The sequence below is a fragment of the Mesoplodon densirostris genome, chromosome 5 (assembly GCF_025265405.1).
Source record: "Mesoplodon densirostris isolate mMesDen1 chromosome 5, mMesDen1 primary haplotype, whole genome shotgun sequence".
Taxonomy (NCBI): domain Eukaryota; kingdom Metazoa; phylum Chordata; class Mammalia; order Artiodactyla; family Ziphiidae; genus Mesoplodon; species Mesoplodon densirostris.
This window is the reverse complement of record NC_082665.1, coordinates 39,355,595-39,378,265: the sequence shown is the minus strand read 5'-3', so window position 1 is coordinate 39,378,265 and position 22,671 is coordinate 39,355,595. Positions and strand designations below refer to the sequence as shown.

At 33.5% G+C, this 22,671-nt stretch overlaps 1 protein-coding gene across 1 annotated transcript in view; it reads right to left on the bottom strand.

Moving 5' to 3' along the window:
• CADM2 (cell adhesion molecule 2) overlaps positions 1-22,671 on the bottom strand; it is a 244,143-nt gene that overhangs the window by 92,073 nt on the left and 129,399 nt on the right. Inside the window, exon 6 of the mRNA XM_060099800.1 lies at positions 11,066-11,156. Within this exon, the coding sequence (XP_059955783.1) occupies positions 11,066-11,156 (91 nt within the window). The remainder of the gene's footprint in view (positions 1-11,065; positions 11,157-22,671) is intronic.

Sequence of the window (22,671 nt, the reverse complement as noted above, 5' to 3'; positions counted from 1 at the left end):
TAATTACCCATGCCTTATCTACACTTAACATTTTTTTCCCTTTGGTAAACATGGAATATTAATTCCTGGTTAAAAGATCAAGAAATCTTGAGTAAACATTCATTCCCTCATCCAAGCAATAATAAGTCCCTCTTTGTATGTACATTAAGCTCAAAATCTCTATGATATTTTAAAATATAATTTCTTAAGAAAATATGATTTTCAATTTCTTTGAAACTTAGGAACTCCTTGAAACCTCCTTTGAGTAAGATAGACTTTGGAACATTTTCATGTTTTTCAAATCAGCAACTTATGAGTCTGAGTTTCTCAGAATTTCCCACCTTATCAACCTGTGTACATTATAAGGACAATTTGATACCATATAAAATGTATCTACAAGCATCATAATCAGTCAGATGCCTGAAAACCATTCAGTTCAAGGGCACGTTGCAATGACAGGGTCCTATTCTCCATATCAGAGTTACTTTACAATCCATTACTTTCACTACTATAAAATTGTGTTAATTAACCTTATAAGATCTAATACTTATGTTAAACACTGTGTCACCATTATAGAACTGTTTCTGTTCCACAACTTTTTTCTTTTCTAATATTAAAACCAATGGTCTTGGAAAAGTAAAAGTAAAGCACACATCATTTATCTGGTAGCTGGGGAATTAAATGCTTCATGTAAGTAAATGCTGAAGATAATTGAAATTTAAGATTAAAACATTTGCAAGTATATTTTAATCATTTGGATGAAATCCTTCTCAAAGGATCAAACTTTTCTGCATTATTAAACAGAACATACTTAGTGATATCCAACTGTTTTTTTTTGGAGCTAAGATCTCCTCAGTTTGAAAATACATTTTTGTGTAGTGACAGTTTTAGAGAAACTGAAGTGATTAGGATTTAGCGTGTTCTTTTCCTGAATGTCCCCAAGATCCAGGTTCACCACAGTTGGTGTTAATGTAACAATTTTCAAATCTTTTGAAATGCGACCTACAGGAAAAGATATATTTTACAGCTTTATACAATGCACAAACCTATACACACAGGAAATAAAAGCTTGCTCTTTCTAATGTACTGGAACATCTTCTTTTCTTTTTCTTCCTTCCTTTCTTATACTATTATTTATTTTATTTTATTTTTGGTTTTTAAAAATGGCTTTTTAAATTAATCTGATGACTCATTAAAAGCCACAACCAGCTATTTGAAAAACACTGCATTTGTGACCCACAATGAGGGCTCCTGTGGCCTCTAGGTCTTTTTGTCCCTCTACTGGAAAGCTATTATATTTTTAATCTTGCTTCTTGATGGTCACCTCACTATATTCATCTCTGTACTTGTAATTTTGAGTGGTGGTGCTGAAGTCCATCAAAGCTCACCATTCTAGAGAAATCTGCTGGTCACAAGTCACAAGAATTGCTGTTCTTTTCTCCTGTCTCTTTTATTTTCTCTGTCTCTCTCTTCTTTCTCCTTTCCTTGAAGCATCCCAGATATTTCCAGTACTTTGAATTTGAAAGAGTTGGGCTTTAAGGCCATCAAAAATCACTGACATATTCTACTCATTTTAACTGGAAACATTTGTAAATGTTCATATTTTCTACAACTTGGGACATTGCTGTTTAAATTTTTTTCAAACTTTGAAGTTTAGGAGTTCCCGTATGATTGAGGTTATATCTAGAAAAGTGAATCAATATATACCACACTTTGTAAAAACACATATAATGCAAGAAAATTTCTTTAGATTGTTTGAATAAATGGCTTTCCAAGGTACAAAAATTTTCTCAGTTTCACCATTAATTGAAATAATACTAAATATCTCCAGTGATTCTGAATTAATTTTATTTTTTCACTGTTTGTTCTCTCCATATATTTACAAAAATGATAATCAAATTATTTACCACAAGCACAAAATAACACACTTCTCAGTAAGTTGAATGGTGATCACCAGAAGGATACTAGCTCTAACATTAGGGCACATATTATGGAAAAAAATTGCAAAGAGAAAAAACAAATCTTACTGAATGGCACTTGTTGAGCAATAGGTTAACATGTTCTTTAATCAAGGATGAAGTATGATATTTCAGCTCTTTTACATGTTAAGAGTGATTTTTGTTTCTGCACTTTTCCTACAATTACCATTTTGATGACTGTTTTTATATAAACACAAATGAATGTTTACAGATCTTTAAATAAAGAGTAAAATGCTTAGATGTAATCTCATAATTAATATATTAAAAAGAAACAGAGATTTTCAAATCCATGAGCCCAAAAGTACACATCTTAAAATCTAATCAAGTATATGACATTATTCACTCCACAATGTCTTAAACATATTGCGACATTTTAGTGTTAGAGTTTCCCACTGAACACTTACAAAATAATTGGGTTTTTGTTGCAAGAAAATTGCTTACCTGGAAATGTTCAAGAAGTACATTTCCTCTTTGGATCTATAATCATGATTCTGCAAGCTCTTATGGGACTTTCACAAGACATAGGCACATTTAACTGAAAATGATTGAGTGCCCAACACACCACAGATGCCCAGCCTAAATAACAGCAGTGGAGATTACCGAGAGTCAGCTTCTTGTTTCAAAAACAAAACCAAATATATTCGGTCTCATTTCCAAGCTAACCACTTGTGTGTTTCCAGAAAGTCAACATGGGATTAAATTTTGAAGCCATGAGATGGAAGCAAAAGAACATATGGGCCTCAGAAGAGATACTTTTATGAAAAGGACAGCACATGGATATATTTTTTTTTAATTATGAAAACTTGGAGCAAATTTCCCAATATTATTCCTTTGAAAACACTTTAGAAAAAACTGACTACAATGCTTTTAATTAATTAATTGAGACAACTTTATATCTCTCTAGAGATCAGAACACAAGGGGGGAAAAATCTAAATGCTCTAACTTTTATCATCCAAGGACTGACTTTGTGAGGGTATGTATATAGTAGGTCCATCCTCTCATTATGTTTATTCCACCAATTGTTTTGGTGACATATTAAGCATAGTATTTAGCAAGAAAGACATACTTTGGGGGAGTGTTCACTTTGAACTTCCTGCTTATTCTATTTACCCTCTAAGGCTGTGCATTGTATTTCATTACATTGGTATTACGTTTGCAGGTACTGCTTTGTAGTTATAACCTGCAGTCTTAATCTTCTCAAACATATCAAATTAAGAACATAATATAATTAGCTTTTTAAAAACAAATATATTTAATAATCAGAACTATTTAGATATATTTAGAAATTCTTTAGATACTATTTAGATGTGCTAATACAGGTTTGATTCATAACTGATAATCTTTTATAATTATTTAGTTAAAATATGGGCATTCCTAAAAGTTTATAAGCATTTTCTCATTCTTGCCAACTTCTCTGGGTTATTGTGAAAAGTCAATATGATAGGAGAACTAAAAACACTATGTAAATAAGAAAACATAACCATCAGAGTTGTTAAAATTTTTAAAAAGTGTCTTTGTAATCTACCATTTATCAATTGAATGAATAGAAAAGGTCATATGACCTCCACAAGACTTACTGTCCTTATCTACAAAATAAAAACAATTATAAGAGTCTCTGTAAACCTTTTACAACACGATAGTTGTGTGGTTAAAATAAGACTAGCATGAGTGAACTTGAAACCTATGCCAAAATGAGGCTTTATACGTCACAGACTCTGGATTCTCAACCACTCATGAACCACGCTATTCACTTAGTTCTGGTTTCTTAAAACCTTCCAGATCTCTCGCTTTGGCTTTCTGTCAAAACTGGCTACCTATGGGCTTCCCTGATGGCGCAGTGGTTGAGAGTCCGCCTGCTGATGCAGGGGACATGGGTTCGTACCCCGGTCTGGGAAGATCCCATATGCTGCAGAGCGGCTGGGCCCGTGAGCCATGGCCGCGGAGGCTGTGCTCCGCAACGGGAGAGGTCACAGCAGTGAGAGGCCCGCGTACCGCAAAAAAAAAAAAAAAAAAAAAAAAAATAGCTACCTGGTTAATCTCTATTTCATCCCAGCTGAACTCCTTTACATTGTTGCCTTTTCCACATTTGTGGAACCAGAACTCATTCTCTACCCCTTCCAGTCCTTCCAATTTTTCTAAATTTTTTTCTACCTTAACAGTATGGAGGGGCTATTCCTATGTCTCAGGACTTTTCCACTTCTAGCTATATTACATTTTACCCCCTGACAAGGGTTCATGCCTCTGTCCCTCTTCTCTACAGCTCATTATTACTATTTAATCTCAACAAAAATAGCCATGTTGCCCTGCCAGTTTTGCCATGACTTTATTTTTTTTATTAGTTTCTGCTTTATAACAAAGTGAATCAGTCATACATATACATCTGTTCCCACATCCCTTCCCTCATGCACTCCCTCCCTCCCACCTATGCCATGACTTTAGTTTGGATTCCTTTGCTGTTCAAACATGCTTTGGAAAGTCACAGACTGTTGTCCTAGAATGTGTTTATTCTGCTTAGAACCTTCAATTTCAGAGCCATGGAAGAAATCTGAGATAGTAACTCAGTTCCCAGCATTGCCATAGTAGCCCAATATCAGCATGTGCATTAAATATGTAATTAAGACTTCTGAGTTTAAAACTTGGTGAGATACACTGTATGGAATTTTTTGACAAAATAATAACTTATCCATGGTTATTATTTATTATGAAATTACTTGGAGGCAGAAATTGCATATATATTTTCAATAATATTTAAAATAGGGCTTCCCTGGTGGTGCAGTGGTTGAGAGTCCACCTGCCGATGCAGGGGACACGGGTTCGTGCCCCGGTCTGGGAAGATCCCACATGCCATGGAGCAGCTGGGCCCGGAGCCTGTGCATCGCAACGGGAGAGGACACGGCAGTGAGAGGCCCGCGTACCGCAAACAAAACAAAAAACAAACAAAAAAAATTAAAACAATTTGTTTACTAGGTTTTATTTTCTAATTTTAGAGAATAAAAAATACTTGGTATACTTACACTGGTAAACTGTGGACTTTGGGGTGAAAATGATAGGTCCATATAGGTTCATTGTAATAAATATACCACTGTTGTGAGGGACGTCAATAGTGGGGGAGGTTGGACATGAGTAGGAACGAAGGGTATATGGGAACCCTGTACTTTCCACTCAATTTCACTGTGAACCTAAAACTCTCTAAAAAATAAAGTTTATTAATTAAAAAAACATTTTGGTGTGGTTACGTGACTTACTCAAGACCACTCAGGCCACAGATATCTGCGGATTTATAATTCAAAGCTACTTCTATTTCTCTTTCTACTGCACCACACAGCTTTTTCTGCCCCAGAGCATGACAGCTTAGACAGTATATCTGAACATAAACACAGACCTTGATGATTAATTAGATGGCTTTCTATAGTGCAGATGTCAGGAGAGAGACAAATACTGTGTAATTAACATCTACTAGGCATTAAGTCAAATCATATAAAATTGCCATCATTGTAGATCATATTCTTTTTCCCAAAATTTGTGAAAGGAAAATCAAAATGGAGTCTATATTGCTAAGAGAGCTCCCTAAAATGGAGCCAGGAGGCTATTACAAAGTATGACTTATGCACATCTCAGCCTGAATAGAATCTAACCATTTGATCTCTTATTGTCCTACTTAAGACATCTAGATCATCTGCCAGAAACTCAAGATAATTATCGGGCCCATACCCTAAAATAACTTGTGGCAGCCTCTCTACTTACTGGACTACCCTAAAATAACACATGATTCCTCAAGGACAAATATTTCCTGATTCACGTCAATCACAATTCTCACTAGGCAAATTTTAACAGCCTTTTGGCTTTTTGTCTTTATAAGCCCCTGACTCTTTCTCTTCCTTTGAACACTCTTTTGGTTTAACCAGAATCTGTCTCCTGAATTGCAATTCTTAAGACCCCAAATAAACTATTTTATAATTTGAAGCCTTCTGCACTGTTTTTCTGTTGACAAATTCATATTTTCCTCTGTTTGGGGCTAAGACATTTCACTCTGGATAACTTGCCTTCTTTAACTCCAGGTTTGTTTTGTCATTTCTTCTGGCTGTGATTAGATTATATGACAATTAGTAAATAACCTGTGATTTGTAAAAAGGTACATATTAGGTTGAGAAAACAGATTTGATATAAAACTGTTTTGCCTTAATTTGCATCTCATTTTTAATCTCCATTATGCTAATAGGAAAATGCATGTGTTTTTATCAGATTTCTTCTTAAATTCTAGATCATTTTGAAAATGGATGTGTAAGTGTTCCTCTAAAACACCTCACCAGTTATTATATGATATGTAATCTGTCTTCCTAAAGATTAAAATCTTTCTTCTTATTCAGAATAGCAATGTTATGTGCAATGCAATTATGTATACTAGATTCATACCAAAATCATAAGAAAAAGTGTGGTTACCAGAGGTAAAATAGTAACTACAACATAAACATAATGCCTGATATACAGAAAAATTTATCAATGACTATAATTATTTTCTTTTATAGAATAAATACCAAATATACATTTATTTGACTGAAAATGTCACATTGCTTTTGTGAAGTAAATTTACAAAGTGTTAAACATTTGATTAAAATGAATGATGAGGGCTTCCCTGGTGGCGCAGTGGTTGAGAGTCCGCCTGCCGATGCAGGGGATACGGGTTAGTGCCCCGGTCCGGGAGGATCCCGCATGCCGTGGAGCGGCTGGGCCCATGGGCCATGGCCACTGAGCCTGCGGGTCCGGAGCCTGTGCTCCGCAACGGGAGAAGCCACAACAGTGAGAGGCCCGCATACCGCAAAAACAAAAACAAAAACAAACAAACAGAAAAAAGAATGATGATTCTTTAGCTATAGCGTGTGGGGGGCAATCCCACACCTTTTAAGGTCATAACATTAATGTAATATAACAGCTTTTTCCCCCTCTACTTCTATAAGCAGAGAATGCTGCTGCCTGAAAGCTGTCTGGGAATTCAGCCAAAGAAAGAAGAAGGTTACAAAAATTCTGGGGACTTTAAAGAAAAGTGGCTGGCATTAGCTTGGTCCTCATTTTAAACTAAAATTAAAACAATAGACAGACATGTACAGTAATCTCTCTTTTAAGGAAAGAATAGAATGCCTCTATAGTAATGTCAAGTGGAACAATTTGGTCCTGGCCCAAGTTATGCAGCTGTTCCACAGGGAAACAGCAAAAGGCTTCAATCCAAAGCAGGCAAATAAGGCATGATTGTTTATAAACAGTCACTGTGGCCCTCACATTTAGAACAAGGAAAACAATATTAGCATACAGGAGGCCAGGCTAGGAACATGAGTCTCAGTATGAGTTGAGTCACACCATCATTTTGTGATTTATACAAAAGATAGTGGTGCTATTTTGTTCTACTATTAACTTGCCTAATAACCATGGATAACTCATACTTTAGGAAATCATATATTGGTCAAACATTTTTAAAGAAACAATATTTGATCACGGATTAAGGAAATGATATGTCAGCTACAAAATGTAAAGAAATCATACACCTGTTATCCACTTCTGATTCTCACCTGCTCATCAAAGGGGGCTCGGGTAATTGGTAAGGATAATAGAAATCAGGTGTTTCAGGAGTCAATTAGAAGCTAAGACAAAGTGTTGCTTCTCCGTGATTCCAAAATAACAAAATGGGGAATCAGGTGTAATAGCAGCAAAATAATGGAGAACTTTGACAGTGATTACCAGAGTAAAATAGGAAATTCGAACCTACCTGTTGGGTAAATGTGATATCACATACTTCATTTTTACTCCCACTCTTTACAGGCTTTTTTGATCCTACCTTAAAATAGGACAGCCTCTTTACTATTTTTTGTTTTAAAACTTCTGTTTGAAATAACTTTCTTTTCTCATCCCTTTTCCACTTTTCATGATTCATTTACTGAAATGGGTGTCCTTCCTGTTTTCTTTACTTCCCCACCACTTACTAACTCCCTGATTAATCCATTTCAATTTGCGTTCTGTTCTCTTTGCTCTAGTGAGACTTGTTTTCTTTATGATCAGTAAAATTTCCTTCTGGGAAAATCCAATGATTTCTTTTCAGTCTTCTCTTGTTTTTTTTTTTTTTTTTTTTTTGTCCTATCTGGCTCAACTAGCACTGTGGGAAATCAAATATAAACTAGAGAGGCTAGAGCTGAGACTCTCTTTAAAGAGGTTAATGTCTTCATTTATTGGAAATGACAGTTACTTTGAAAATGCAGAAGAGTGGATTTTAAGATAATTAAGAAGGGCATAAGAGAAGCAGTGGTATAAAGGCAAAAAGGAGTCAAAGAAGTTGGCTATACCTTTAATGTCAATGGCCTGGAGGTCTACAAGGAAAGAAAATGGTAAAAAGAGCATTGGGAATGAGAATACAATACAAAAAAATAAGTTAATGTACATTTACTTGTGGACCATAGCACATAGAATGTAACATTATGATCTATAATGATAAAGACAGAAAATAATAATTTTAACCCTCCTGGAGCTTATGAGTGAATTGCCAGAGGATACTATCCTAATTAGAGGATATTTTATATGGCTGTAAACTCATGCTAAAAATGGTCAGTTTGGTAGGAATTTGGCAATTTGCCAGAAAGGACACACATACAGCAGAAAGCCTGATAGAAGAGAACAGCAGCAGTAAAATGTGTCTTGAAACTAGCCAGTTCTTCACCTTCAAGCATCCAGAGCTTCGATTTGAGTGCTGCACGTTATTGTAGGGCCCATCCTAATTTTTCAAAAGTGACTTTGGTCAACATAGGTGACAATTTAGACTCAGCAATTGAAGTAGCAGAAAATAGCTGAAGGAATGTAATCTTTGGTCAATGATTGAACTAAGTTTAAATCCTGACTCGTCCATTTTAAATCTGGATGAATAAGGAAAATCAGTTAATACTGAGCTTTAGTTTTCCTTTCTGTCAAATAAGGAGGCTTTTTATTTCCATTACCTATAGCAAAGAGATACTAACCAGGATCCTTCTGAGAAAGGTCACATTTTCTATTTCTTAAATTTCTGGAACCTTTGTATTCTTAAATAACATAAATAAATAAGAGATTGTGTTTTTCATTCATTGGCAGTACAGAGGATTATTGCATATCCAAGCTTATTTCTAGGTAACTGAAACAGAGACCACAATAAGGCATATCTATTCAACCATATCTGAGCTGAGGGAAATGGACTACTTAAATAGCTAATTACATAGATCACAATATAACTATTCACCAAAAAAAAAAAATGTGGATAGTGAGAGTGGATATGGAATCAAAGAGAAGATCTTTGATAGGTAATTAGATGCCATTTGAGCTGGAATGTATTTATTCCCAAGCATTCTATATATTATATTTCCCATCTTCACCTCATTTAATTGTGTAAATTGTACACATATTCTAAATGTACACATATGTACTTTGGGGCAGAACTATGGAGATAAGGTAAAAGCAAAAATCCTTTGCTATTCCTTGATACTTTATCATATCTCCAAACACTGACCTCTGAGGTTATAAGGAGAAATGGAAGCAAAGGGCGGGGGGTGTGGGGAAAGAGGAACAGACAGAGTTGGAAAATAATAAGCAAAGGGAACAGGAGTGGAAATGGAAGGGAAAGTTAGGAAAGAAGCACTGGTATTAGATATAAAACATCGGGAGTAAAGAAACTGGATTTAAGTATGTCTAAAGCTGACTAGAGTATATCACACTTCTTTCTTAGTTAAAGTACTGATCTTACAGCCAAAAGCTCTGTTGAAACTGTAGTACTGAAATGCACTGTCACATTTAGATAGAACACTGCAGTTGAAAAGTGTTTTCTACAAGCAACTTAAACTTATCAGAGGGTAAGAACTATGAAAGTGAATTGTACAGTATATATGTAGTAAAGCTACTTTGAAAAAAATTGCTCCTTTCAAGGTCTAAAATGCCTTAAATGTTTCTTAAAAGATAGAAAAAAAAAGCAGATTAATTTACAAAATGCTCTTTAAGTCAGTATATTTTAAATCTCTAGAAAATAATTACTGGAAGAGAGAACAGTTCTAAAATAACAATACGGTGATAAAGAAAGTGTGAATTCACTTAGTGCGTTAAAAAGTATAAGACAATACAATTGAGGAAGTTGAAATTTCAGGCTTCTGTATTAAAATTACTATAGAAAAATTACTCATGTGATAATATGAAATCTACACTTAAATAACAAATGTTATTAGAAACAATTTTTTAGTAATTAAATTTGATTTGCTCAAAAGCTATCCCATATAGTTATGTATAGAGAACAATTAAATGCCTCCCATTAAAATTTAAACAGAAATGCAAATCAATTGGAAGCTTCTAAAAAGACCAAATAAGTGACTTTCAGCTCCATGTAGAATGTTACTATAGAAAGATCAAATCACTTCCAATGAAATAATCCTTATTTGGATACTCCATACTTGAATTTTCTATTAAATATAGATTTTCTATGAGTTAGCTGTTTATAAACATGAATGCCAAAAAGTAAAATTTTAGGGTTGAAGTGATGTTAGAACTCATTATTCTAACAATAAAATTGCTTTATAATAGAAAATGTGGAGTCTTTGACCCTTTTCATTCACACTACCTCCAAACATATCACATTCACAAATTATGTCTCAGGGGCTACACTAGAGGCATAGATTTGATCCCCCTTAGGAAAATGATTTCGCATGTAACTTTACAATTTGGGCATATTTCGAGGATTCAATATTTTCAAAGTTTTTCATGAGAGAAGTAAGCTCAGCATGTGTAACTTCTACAATCTGATGATGTAAAAACAGTGACTGATTAAGCTTATACTCCTTTCAGGTTGAAATATCTTAGTGGGAAAAAAAAAAAAGAATGAAAAAGAACAAAAAAATCGCAGTTGGAAACCTCCCCAGAAACTTCACTAGATGACAAAATACAAGACCAATCTTCCACAGACACTTAGTGAAGACATGGTTCAGGGGGTTTTCTGTTCTGAGATCACTTTGCCAACCAAGAAAATACAAAAATAGTGGATTTCTGAGGTTAAAGACTGCAATCAAAGCAGGATACAAGAAAAGTAAAAAATTTTATCGCTTATTAAATCACTTACAGTGGTTTTCCTTTGGATTCACAAGTCAAAATTAAAGGCTGTCCTTCTTGTGGAAAAGGAGTAGATGGTATAATCTTAACTGATGGTGTATCTAGGAGAAAAGAAAAAGTAATATTAAGAAAGGTCATTACACACATATAAAACTATATATTTAATAATTGTACATTATGGTATATGTTCAGGCCATTTTTGTAATTGTATATATTTACATAATTGTGCATATTTTTATAGATTTAGTGAAACAGGGTCTGCAATTTTAAGAAGCTACCATCCTGTCCAGGAAAAGCTTACAAAAATATCTGAATATCTTATGAGCACCACTGTTGTATTATTTCTGAAATCTGAATTTAAAAGTGAAATTGCAAAAAGTGGTTCAGATGAATATCAAGCATTTCATACAATTGTTTCTTCAACTATTTATAGATGGCTATGCATACTATTATTATGGACTGAATGCATTTATGTGCACTTGAATAACAACACTTTCATTGTTGAAGGAATACCAGGGACTCACAATAAGGAACCCACAAAGAACTTGAGATCAACTACTGTCTCACAAGCATTATGCAGAATCTTTTTGAAAATGTAGTAATGCAGCACTTAGCACAGGCTGTTTGCTTTAAAGCACAGTTAGCAAATCATCTGAAATAGTTATTTAGAATGTTACTAAAAGTTAACATTTTGTTATATATTCTACAACATAATTGTTATAAAGTTATTTCCATTTAACAATAAAATCATCCTTTGTGGAAGAAGATGCAAAAATACTTTTAGACATTTATATTTCTAACTTTTATGCCATGTAATATTGTTTAATCAACACAGAGATACATAGTACACAGAAAAAGTGGAAAATAAACTAAAAACAGAGACAGAGTAAACAGGCTCATTCCTTTATGACACCTTGCTAGTCCTGGTTTTGTGTGGCTTGCAGTCAACATGGCACTGTCTCCTCTTCTTGTCTCCATATCCTCAACAATAAACAAAATAGGCTCTGAATGCTCCAGAGGGGTCACAATTATTCTCACCCTTCCCTTAGATGTGATAGAAGAACTGAACTACCCTGAGGTTATAGTCATTCTCTGACTTTGAAGCCAATTAAATAAGTATCAATCAATTGTGTAATTTTTAGTTTAGTTATCTTATTTCAGGAAAATATTATGCAGATTTGTCATATATAGAAAAATAAACAAGATCCTGTGGAAGGCCTTGTATCCCACTTATAAATTATTTATACTTTTCAAATGCATTCTTTCTCAATCCTTTAAAGAAAAAAATACATTCAAGATAATCAACAATAATATCCCATTTACAAATAGGCATTCCATGTACATCATGGTAAAAATTGTAGTATATAATAACCCGGGAAGAAAAATTAATTTGAAGAAATATGACACATATTGTCATATTTTAACCAGTAGAAAAAAATAATTTAATAAAAGTTTGAAATATACTTCACTAATTTCATTACCATCATCACATTTATGGAATGGAATCAGTTAACATGCTGATCATATAATTTTGTCTTCCAAGTAGAACACTTTTAAAAGTGAAGAGAAAATATTAATTTAATTATATAGAATAACAAGTGTGAACCAGAATGATTCTGGGAAAATGAGGGCTATCATCTTTTAAAGTTTGACCATATATACATATAGCAAAATTTAATTTCATCCTGACATAGAAAATAAAGCTTCAATTCTAGAGAAAAAGGTGGCAGAAGAAAGATCAGAAAAGTGTGATGTTGGGGAAGAGAGTTGTGTTGTGTATCTGTGATGATTAATTTTACGTGTCAACTTGACTACACTATGCAGTACTCAGGTATTTGGCCCAAAATTTATTACTTTGGGAATTCTAGTAAGAGTGTTTTGGGAAATGATTAACATTTAAATCAGTGGACTGAGTAAAGCAAATTCCTCTCCCTAATATGGGTGAGGCTTATCTGATAAGTTGAAGGCCTGAATAGAACAAAAAGGCTGACCCTCCCACAAATAGAGTATTCCTGTCTGATGGCAACTGAGCTGGCACATCAGCCTTTTCCCTGTTTTCAGATCAAACTGAAACATCTGGGTCTTGAGCCTGCTGACTTTCAGACTGGAACTATAACATCATCTCTTCTGGTTTCTCAGGCCTTTAGACTCAGACTGGAACTAAGTCATCAGCTCTTCTGGGTCTCTAGCTTTCAGACTCAGCCTGCAGATCTTGGAACCTGAACATTTGTAACAAATCCCATTAGTTCTTTTTCTCTATAGAACGCTGACAAATATAGAATCCTTACAAACAGACCCTGGGATATTTCTTTTATGGGGAGTGACCACAGGGAGCACTGCGAAGTGAGATAGGAAGGGAGGGAAGTCAATCAAGAGTGTGTTATTGAGAAGATTACCCTGTGGGCAGCTGCATTCAATTCTGCTGTGGAACTCAGACAATGTAGGGCTTGCCTCCAAGTCACCTCGCTTGATGGGCAAGGGAGAGGAGTATTTAGGAAATATTGACCAATACTCATTAGTGTTCGGTTGAAGATTGCTGGGGTGGGGATGTAGGTGTTATTTCCCTGGCACCCCTGGTCTACTCGGTGCACAGGAATGGTGTGTGCCAAAGGGGTATGGGCAAGTCGCCCCCAGTATCTGTCTCAGTGAAGTAAAATACACAGTTCTGCCTGTTCAAGTAATTTATTAGAGGTGAGAATTTATATAACATATGGTCCCCTGAAGCATGGTTCAGCATTCCCTTTAGATCCAGAACACAGAATTTGAATTATAAGCAAGTGCAAAAGCAGATAATATGCTTAGCATGTATTTCTGTGAAACTTTTAGGAAGACGTCTAAGTTACCAAAATCAAGTCATATAATACTACAATACTGATATTGTATTTCTGTTACAATAAATATTGTAACAGAATAAACAATAAATGTTGTTATTTCTGAATTACTCAATATGTTGATTAGTCTTTGTTCCTAAGAATTATCTTCCCTAGTTTTTTTAACACTCAACCCTCCCACCCCTCACAAACACACACAGACACACACACTGATAGATACACATATATCTGATTCGACATATATCTCTGGCTACTCTTTCTCATATTCTGTTGGGTTGTCTTCCTGTATTTAACCTTTAAATATTGAGACCATTAAGAATGGGATTCACAATCTGTTCTCACATAATTCTCTAGGTCCTTTTAGCCACACCCATCTCTGCAGTTTCTGTCTACTCATTAATCACTCCCAGGTTTATATCCTAGAGCAGTTCTGTACCACAAGCTATACTCATGTACATGCAACGCCTATTTGACATGTCCAGTTGGATATTGAAAAGACATGGCACACTCAGTATGTCCAAAAGGAACTCAAAGTCTCCCACTGACTGACACATTCTCCCCTGACATGTTCTTCTTCCAGCAATTTCTAGTTCTATAAATACCACCAGCCTCCATCCAGCTACATACACCAGACACCTCCTGTTCCCTTATCTTTTCTATAATCAATCAATTAATCATCAAGTTCAGTTGACTTATTTCCTAAATAATTTTGAAATCTACTCATTGCTTTTTTATATCTCCACAACCTTTCTTTCATTTAGTCTACCACAAAAGTGAATGGCCTCCACCATGTCAGCTTTTTACACCTCTAAATCTGATGACATCAATTTTCTGGTTAATACCTTGCATGGTAAATCTTTTCTCTTAGGATTAAAAGAAAAATAATCAGCATAGTCTTTAAGTCCTATATGATCTACACAGGTCTTTACTCTCATGCCTTGTAACACTCAATTCATTCTTTGAATTCCAGGTAATTATACTTTCTTTCAAGTACTTTAATGAATATGTTTCTTAACTTTATACAAACTGTCTGAAATGCTTCATTTTGGGGGGATCCTTTGGCTTTTTAACTCTTTTAAATCTTAACTCAAATATCATTTGCTGAGGGCAATCATTCATTAACCTCACATTTGGTCATATATCTCTGCTGCATGTTCTCTTTTTCATCTCTGTATAATTTTTAAAAGGCATTTCTGTATCCTCAGTGTCTAGCATAATGCTTTATACAAAATCTGTGCTTAATAAATAAATTATTAAATGGGGGAACACTCTAAATTTTTAGTTTTCTTATTATCATTTTAATACATTAATTGTAAAATATTAAAAACTGCTTAATTGAAATTTTGTTGGGGTCTGCATTTGTATTTAAAATTAATATTAAATGCTCATGTCACAAACCTTACATTGAGTTTTATTCTTATGCATAATTAATTTAAATGTCTACTGCTGATTCTCTTCCTGGTATAAATTTTCTGCATTAGATAATATTAGATAACAACTTTCCATGATCATACAAATGGCAATTTTTTTTTTTTTTTTTTTTTTTTTTTTTTTTTTTTTTTTTTGCGATACGCGGGCCTCTCACTGTTGCGGCCTCTCCTGTTGTGGAGCACAGGCTCCGGACGCGCAGGCTCAGCGGCCATGGCTCACGGGCCCAGCCGCTCCGCGGCATGTGGGATCTTCCCGGACTGGGGCACGAACCCGTGTCCCCTGCATCGGCAGGTGGACTCTCAACCACTGCGCCACCAGGGAAGCCCAGCAATTTGTTTTTTAATGCATATACCATATAAATAATTTTTCTCTCCTCATCTGATTTTGACAGGGGAAGCACTCAATTGTGAAGAGATTTATTTATATAATCAGTCAAAATTCTAGCTTACAGTTCCTTGAAATGTCAGCATTCATCTTTAAACATACCACGTTAGCAATGTACACAAAATTACATTTTTTACCACATCAAAACTACAGTAATGTGATATTATCCCAAACTTGACTCTTTCTCAAATACTTTTAAAAAAAATTTTATTTTATTGGAGTATAGTTGATTTACAACGTTGTGTTAGTTTCAGGTGTACAGCAAAGTGATTCAGTTATACATATACATATATTCATTCTTTTTTAGATTCTTTTCTCATATAAGTTATCACAGAATATTAAGTAGAGTTCCCTGTGCTATACAGTAAGTAGATCCTTGTTGGTTATCTCTCTCATATATAGTAGTATCTGTGTGTTCATCCCAAGCTTCTGATTTATCTCTCCCTGCCAGAGTGTTTATTTTAAAATAACATTTTGAATATGTAACATTTTACATGGCCTAAAAGTAAAAATATTTTATTTTATTTTATTTTTTAAATTATTTTTTTTATTGGAGTATAGTTGCTTTACAATGTTGGGTTGATGGGAAGGAAATCTAAAAAGGAGTGGATATATGTATCAATTTTTTTTAATAACAGGAAATAATTTGGGCTTTAATAGATTTTTACTTAATAATAAAGATCTCTATCATTACTATTCCTATTATATTTTCATTAATCACTTTATTGTATCCATAAGGGAGCTGATCAAGCACTGTTAGCAAATTATCAATAACATTCTAGAAATACCATTAAATTCGTGTAGAACTCCTATTCTTACTGAGATATCTCAGTTAGCCAACAAAAAGACAAAAGTAAAACAAACAAACAAACAAACAAAAAACTGTACTCATCTCAAAAACTGAGTTAATTTTAAGAATCTTCAATTTCCAGGATTTCTTCAAAATATTTATTTTAATAACTGCAACCCCCAAGGTAAACATATTTTTCTGTATTATTTATATATCAAAATGAATGGGGATTTTTCAGGAGCAGCACAATGCACAATAGATAATAATTTTATAAAATAATCTTCAAATTTATGCATATATTATGCTATTAACATTTTTACTAATCCAGATGTGAATAGGAGTCAGAAAGTAAATACCACATATCCAAACCTTTCAATGCATGTCTTTGCCAAGTTACTATTAAGAATTACATTTTTTTTTGCCCCTGTCCATATATGTTATTTGTAGATTTTCTTCTTGGTTGTAGTTTTTCATTTCAAAAGGATGGGGAATATTTTTTTAAACAAAGTTTACTTATATAGTAACCCCACACTTGCTTTGGAAATAATCTCTCTATTTTCCAGTCTAGGTGCAATATGAGTTGCATTTCACCCTGCTATACTTCTTCACAAAACAGAATGACACTTTTTCTCTTTTTCTTCAGTACTTTGTGGATGATATTTTGTTTTTAAATTACTAGTATAATGTATTGTACTGTACCAATTAAACAGAAAGAAAAGGGGGGTTCATAAAAATGCATTTTCATTACCACTATTAATTCACACTTGCTTTATCCTATATGTTAAACTCAGATTTTTATTTTTACAAACTAATAATTTCCATGTTTGTTTTAAAGTGTCTTCAAATAAGTCAATTCTAACAACACCATATTTATTGAATATAAATTTATGTACATAGTAGTATAATATTTATTACATATAATATGTAATGTTTATAATGTTACTATATATACACACATATGAATGAAAGGGAACAGTAAATAATTAGAGTTAAATATTTCAGGATATATACTGCTATTATAAAACATTGCACTTAGTAAAATATGTATTTTTTTTTACATGTCTGCTTCATTCACCACATTTTGAGCATTCAAAATCCCAGACCTTAACCTATTCGATTGTGTGTTGTCAGATCCTAACAAAATACTTGATATGTTGTAAGCGTTCTTTAAAGATTAGATGACTATATGAATATTTCCTATTTCTCTCAAAATGCAAGCAAATGAGGAAGTTTTGCACAAGCATATAAAAATAGGGATATGGTCATTCATCCACAAATAATTTTTCACTACTTACTAACAGGCAAAATATGCAGATACTTTAAAAGCATTATGTTTCCTCTCCAAGGTTTCTTTTTGTAGGAAAAATATTATTCTTTAGAGTCCATCTTTAAAATTAATAAGATGTGGAAAAAACCCATACTTTTTAAAAGTATTATTTATTTTACTTATCGGACAAATTCTGGGGCTAATTTATAAAGAAGCACAAGTACTTTCAAGAGATAGATTAATGGACAAAAAAATTGGTTTTTAAAATTATTATTCAAAATTTTAAAAGCTTTGTGAACTTGGGAAGTAAAGACACCTCCTATCTTATTTGAATCAAAGTAAAGATATTGATTCAGGGGAATGGATTTTCCATATTTTTAACAAAGATTTTACAAAACTGAAAAGATCTGTGATGAAACTACTATTAAATCACCTAATGGACAATCGGCAAGCACAGTTATGAAAGTATTTAGTGTCAGTGGTTCAACAATATTTATTCATCTCTAAGGGTTTTGTAGGTAGGTAAATAAAAATAAGTTTTAAGTCAATATCTTACCAATAAAAAAAACCTTATTCTGTAATCAAAGAAATACAACAGAAATTTAAAGTTATATAAAAGTAACATCTAGCCTGTTATGATGGTGATGGCCAAATTGCTAAAATAAGAGAAGCAACTATAAATGAACATCTAATATTAGTTTACTCTATCACTCCATAGTGTATAATATATTCAGGGAACAAAGACGGTTTATAACTTAAAGCAGTAGTGATTTGCATTGCTCATGGCATGTGGATCTCTGGGTGGAAAGTGTTATCTTGACAATTTTATTTGTCCATAAAAATCATTTCCTATGAACACTTCCAAATGATTCATTTAACAAACAGTTTTATAGGTCTTAAAACATGCAAGGCACAGTACTATTATCTATTTCTATCCATTATCTCACTAGAATTGCAACATTAAAACACTATAACATAGTATACTTTTTCACATTGTAACACCTAAAACTCAGGTGTTAGTTTTCATAAACAGTGCTACTGAGTACTTAGCATATTCTTAGAAAAGTAAGCTCATCAGAGCAGAGATTATTTCTATTTTGTTCACTGGTTTATCCTCAGTCCTAGAATAACTCCTAGACTTCAGTTAAATATTTGTTGGATAAATGAATGAAGAATAACTTTTTGTAATTTTTCCCAACTACTGGTTAGGACCACTAGTGTGTTATAAAATCAAATTTATTTGTCACAGCTATTTTCTAATAATTATAAACACTGATAAAATACTTGGCAAGTAAGTCATTATTGTAAATGCTCTGTATGCATTGGCTCATTGAATTCTTTCATACAGCATATAAGGTAGGTTCTGTTGTTGATCTATCATACATAACATGAAACTAAGGCTCAGAGAAGTAACTCACTCTAGTTAAACAACCATAAATCACCTTAGGCAGTTTGAATCTCTTTTTCCGGACCTTAGTCACACCTCAATAACTTTGTTTCCTGTTCTCCCTTAGACTACAAGAGAGATTGATGCTTTTGGTAATAAGCTCTGTGTCCTCTATTCATCTTCAAAACCAACTCTTTCTCCAGCTGGGTGAATTGGAACCTAGCCCAAGAGTTGCTTTTGCTCTATATGATCTGCAAGTTGTGAAACATATCTGACAATGTTTCTGAGTTCTATGCATAACCTGTCAGTCTACCTGTTTCTCTTTCCCTTCCTTCCTCCCTCCCTCCCTCCTTCCCTTCCTCCCTCCCTCCTTTCCTTCCTCCCTCCCTCCCTTCCTTCCTACCTCCCACCCTCCCTTTCTTTCTTTTTAAACTCTTTCACATCCGCCTCTCACATCCTTTTCCTCTCTAACAGATGAAAATATTCTTTGGGTGAAGGTGGTTAAAAGGTACAAACTTACAATAATAAGATTAATAAGTTCTGTGATGTAATGTACAGCATGGTGACTACAATTAATAATACTGTAGTGCATATTTAAAAGTTGCTGAGAGAGTAGACCTTAAAAGTTCTTATCACAAGAAAAAAATTATAATTATGTGATGTGATGGATATTAACTAACCATTATGGTAATCATTTTGCAATAGATACATATACTGAATAATTATGTTGTGCACCTTAAGCTACTTCAATGTTATATTTCAATTATACATCAATAAAACTGGAGAAAAATATATATGTATGTATATATATATTCTCTTGTCTTATTCATTACAATATATCCTTCTCATCCATATTCCTCTCCTCCACGAACAAGAAAGAAATATCCCCACAGAAAATCTTTGTCAAGGGGAATTTAGAAACTTTTAAATATTTTACAGATGAAAGAGTTGTGATTCTTTATAGCAATTGTATTACATAAAGTTTTTCGAACAATTTGTTTAGCACCCTTGTAAAGGTCTCTTGCTAATTACATTAATACTAAAGAAAATTATGCACCAGTTCACTTTTGTAAAACCACTTTAGAGTTTACTCTGAGATAGTGGCTCTCAGTTAGGGATGATTTTGCCCCCCAAGGACATTTGACAATGTCTGAAGACACTTTTGGTTGTTACAGTGTATGGGAGAAGTAGAGGTGATACCTCTGGCATCCTATGAGTAGAAGCCAGGAATACAGATGAACATCGTACAATGCACCAGAGAGACCCTCCACAACAAAGAACTAAATGTCACTAGTGTCCTCCTCTAAAATATTGACATTTACTCACTTCATTACCTATATCTCTTCCCTGTTACAACAGATTGGGAAATACTAGAGAACTGTGAAACTGTGTGAATCTATATGGGATGCTTGGACTTCTAGAATGAAGGAAATGCTGAATACTCTAAGACCATCATGATACTTTCCTGAAATCAAAAGCTACAAATCAAGCTCAATCTATACCTCAAGGCCTACCACTTTTTATTAGGAGCAGTGGGTTGATATACCCAGAGTTAACCAGAACCATTTCAGCTACAGCACTATCTGCTATTCATTCCCTCTGCGTAAGACTGACTTTTTCTAAGATGTCCAATTTATTTTTCCTGTTTGTAATTTTGCAGTAAAACTGAAACTTTCACTTTCCTCAGAGTGCTCACAATACTCTCTCATAATGCTCAAAACTGTCAAGTACTTTTCCTTCAACAGTCTGTTAAATTCCTATAATTCTAGTAAAAATTTATTCTTGAGGCCATCATTTATTTATTTAACAAATATGTATAAATTATATGTATGTATAATATGTACAAGATACTTTACTACTACTATTCAAATGCTATATCTCCACAGCAGTTTTGTCCCAATAAGAAAGATAAATCAGGTATGGTTCAAAATAATGCAAAATTCAAAAGGAACTGAAAGGAACTGAAAAGGAACTGAAAGGAACATAGCACTTTGATGAAATATTATTGGAGTTATGGAAGAAGAGATTATAGATATTTGTCAGAAACCAAGAAAGTTACCTAGAGAAGTGGTACATAAAAAAGTTCAAACAATACACAGTATTTGAACTGGCAGAATTTTTCTAGAGGGAAAGAAAAGAAGGGAACCCTAGGCAAAGAGTTGTACAAGGGTTGGTGTAGAGACGAGTGTGGGCTGAATATGAGGCATCTAGAAGTACTGTAAAGTATAGGGTGCGTTATCTGAAAAGGGGTGCTAAGAGTGTCATTATAAGGGATTGTATTTTCAAAGCCTTGAACTTCAGGCTGAAGAATTCGGATATTATGTTAGAGACAATAAGAAATCATCTTAAGTTTGTGATCAAGTGAGTGTCAGGCTCCAAGCCAGGTTTTAGGAGATATTTGGCAGTGTGTAAAACTGGTTATATCAGTGAGCAATTTAAAGCAAATTATGTCTCTATGATAAAGTTGAGCCACTAGGAAGATCTTAAGAAAACATAGCAGTAAAAATATAGATAATAAATGCATCAACATTTTGTCTATGTTCTAATTCATAAATTTCTACAATTGTGGGCTCTAGAATGCATTACTTTAAGTGCATTTTCTCTGCATCTCATTTATTATCCTTACTTACTTTTTTAGCTTAAAATAATTGTTTCTCCAATATTTTATTCCAGATATTAGAATAACTAAAATATTTATGAAATAAAGAAATTTATAATTTAGGTATTTGTAATAATTAAATAATAAAATAAATAGAATTTAGGAATTTATCAAATGAAACTCTCCTATATTAATAGTCTGAAGTGGTGATATAAAATGCATAGTTTTGATTCGATATTGTTGATAGAGTTAGTTGTGCTTGGGAGGGCAGAAACAAATTCAACTAGTTGATGGCTTCAACACTGGATATGGATTACTTAGGAAAGGGCATCAGGAAGGCTGCTTGTCAAATTTCATCATTAGATAGGACATTTTAACACTCTGAAAGCTCATTTTTGGAAAAAAAGCCTTCATATCACGTTTAACAGAAAAAATTAAAAAAAAAACAAACCCTAAACTCGTGTTTCTAAACATTTTCAAGCTATTTATGTTTTTGATGCTTTTTTAAAGAACATTTATCAAAAGCACCATGAAATGGATTCATCATGGGGACACAAAATGAAATAATAAACAATGAAATGAACACATTTAAAGTTGTTTTAGGTTTTATAAATCTGCCATGGGATGCCTTAAGCATCTAATGTTTATTTAACAAACATACCACATTAATACATGATGTATAGGTTAGTTCAGATATAATGATTTATCAGAAAGCTATAAGACAATGTGGAAGTTGACATCGTATTTCCTGTTTGTTAGCCATTTAGTCAACTACCAGGTTCACTTTTATTTCATATATTATCTAATATTTAAAATGTTCCTTCACATATAATTTTGGTAAATATGAAAAAGGTCAAAGTCATCATCATCATTCAATCACCATCATCATCAACAATTAAAAAATTAATAATCTTTAAGTTACTGGTA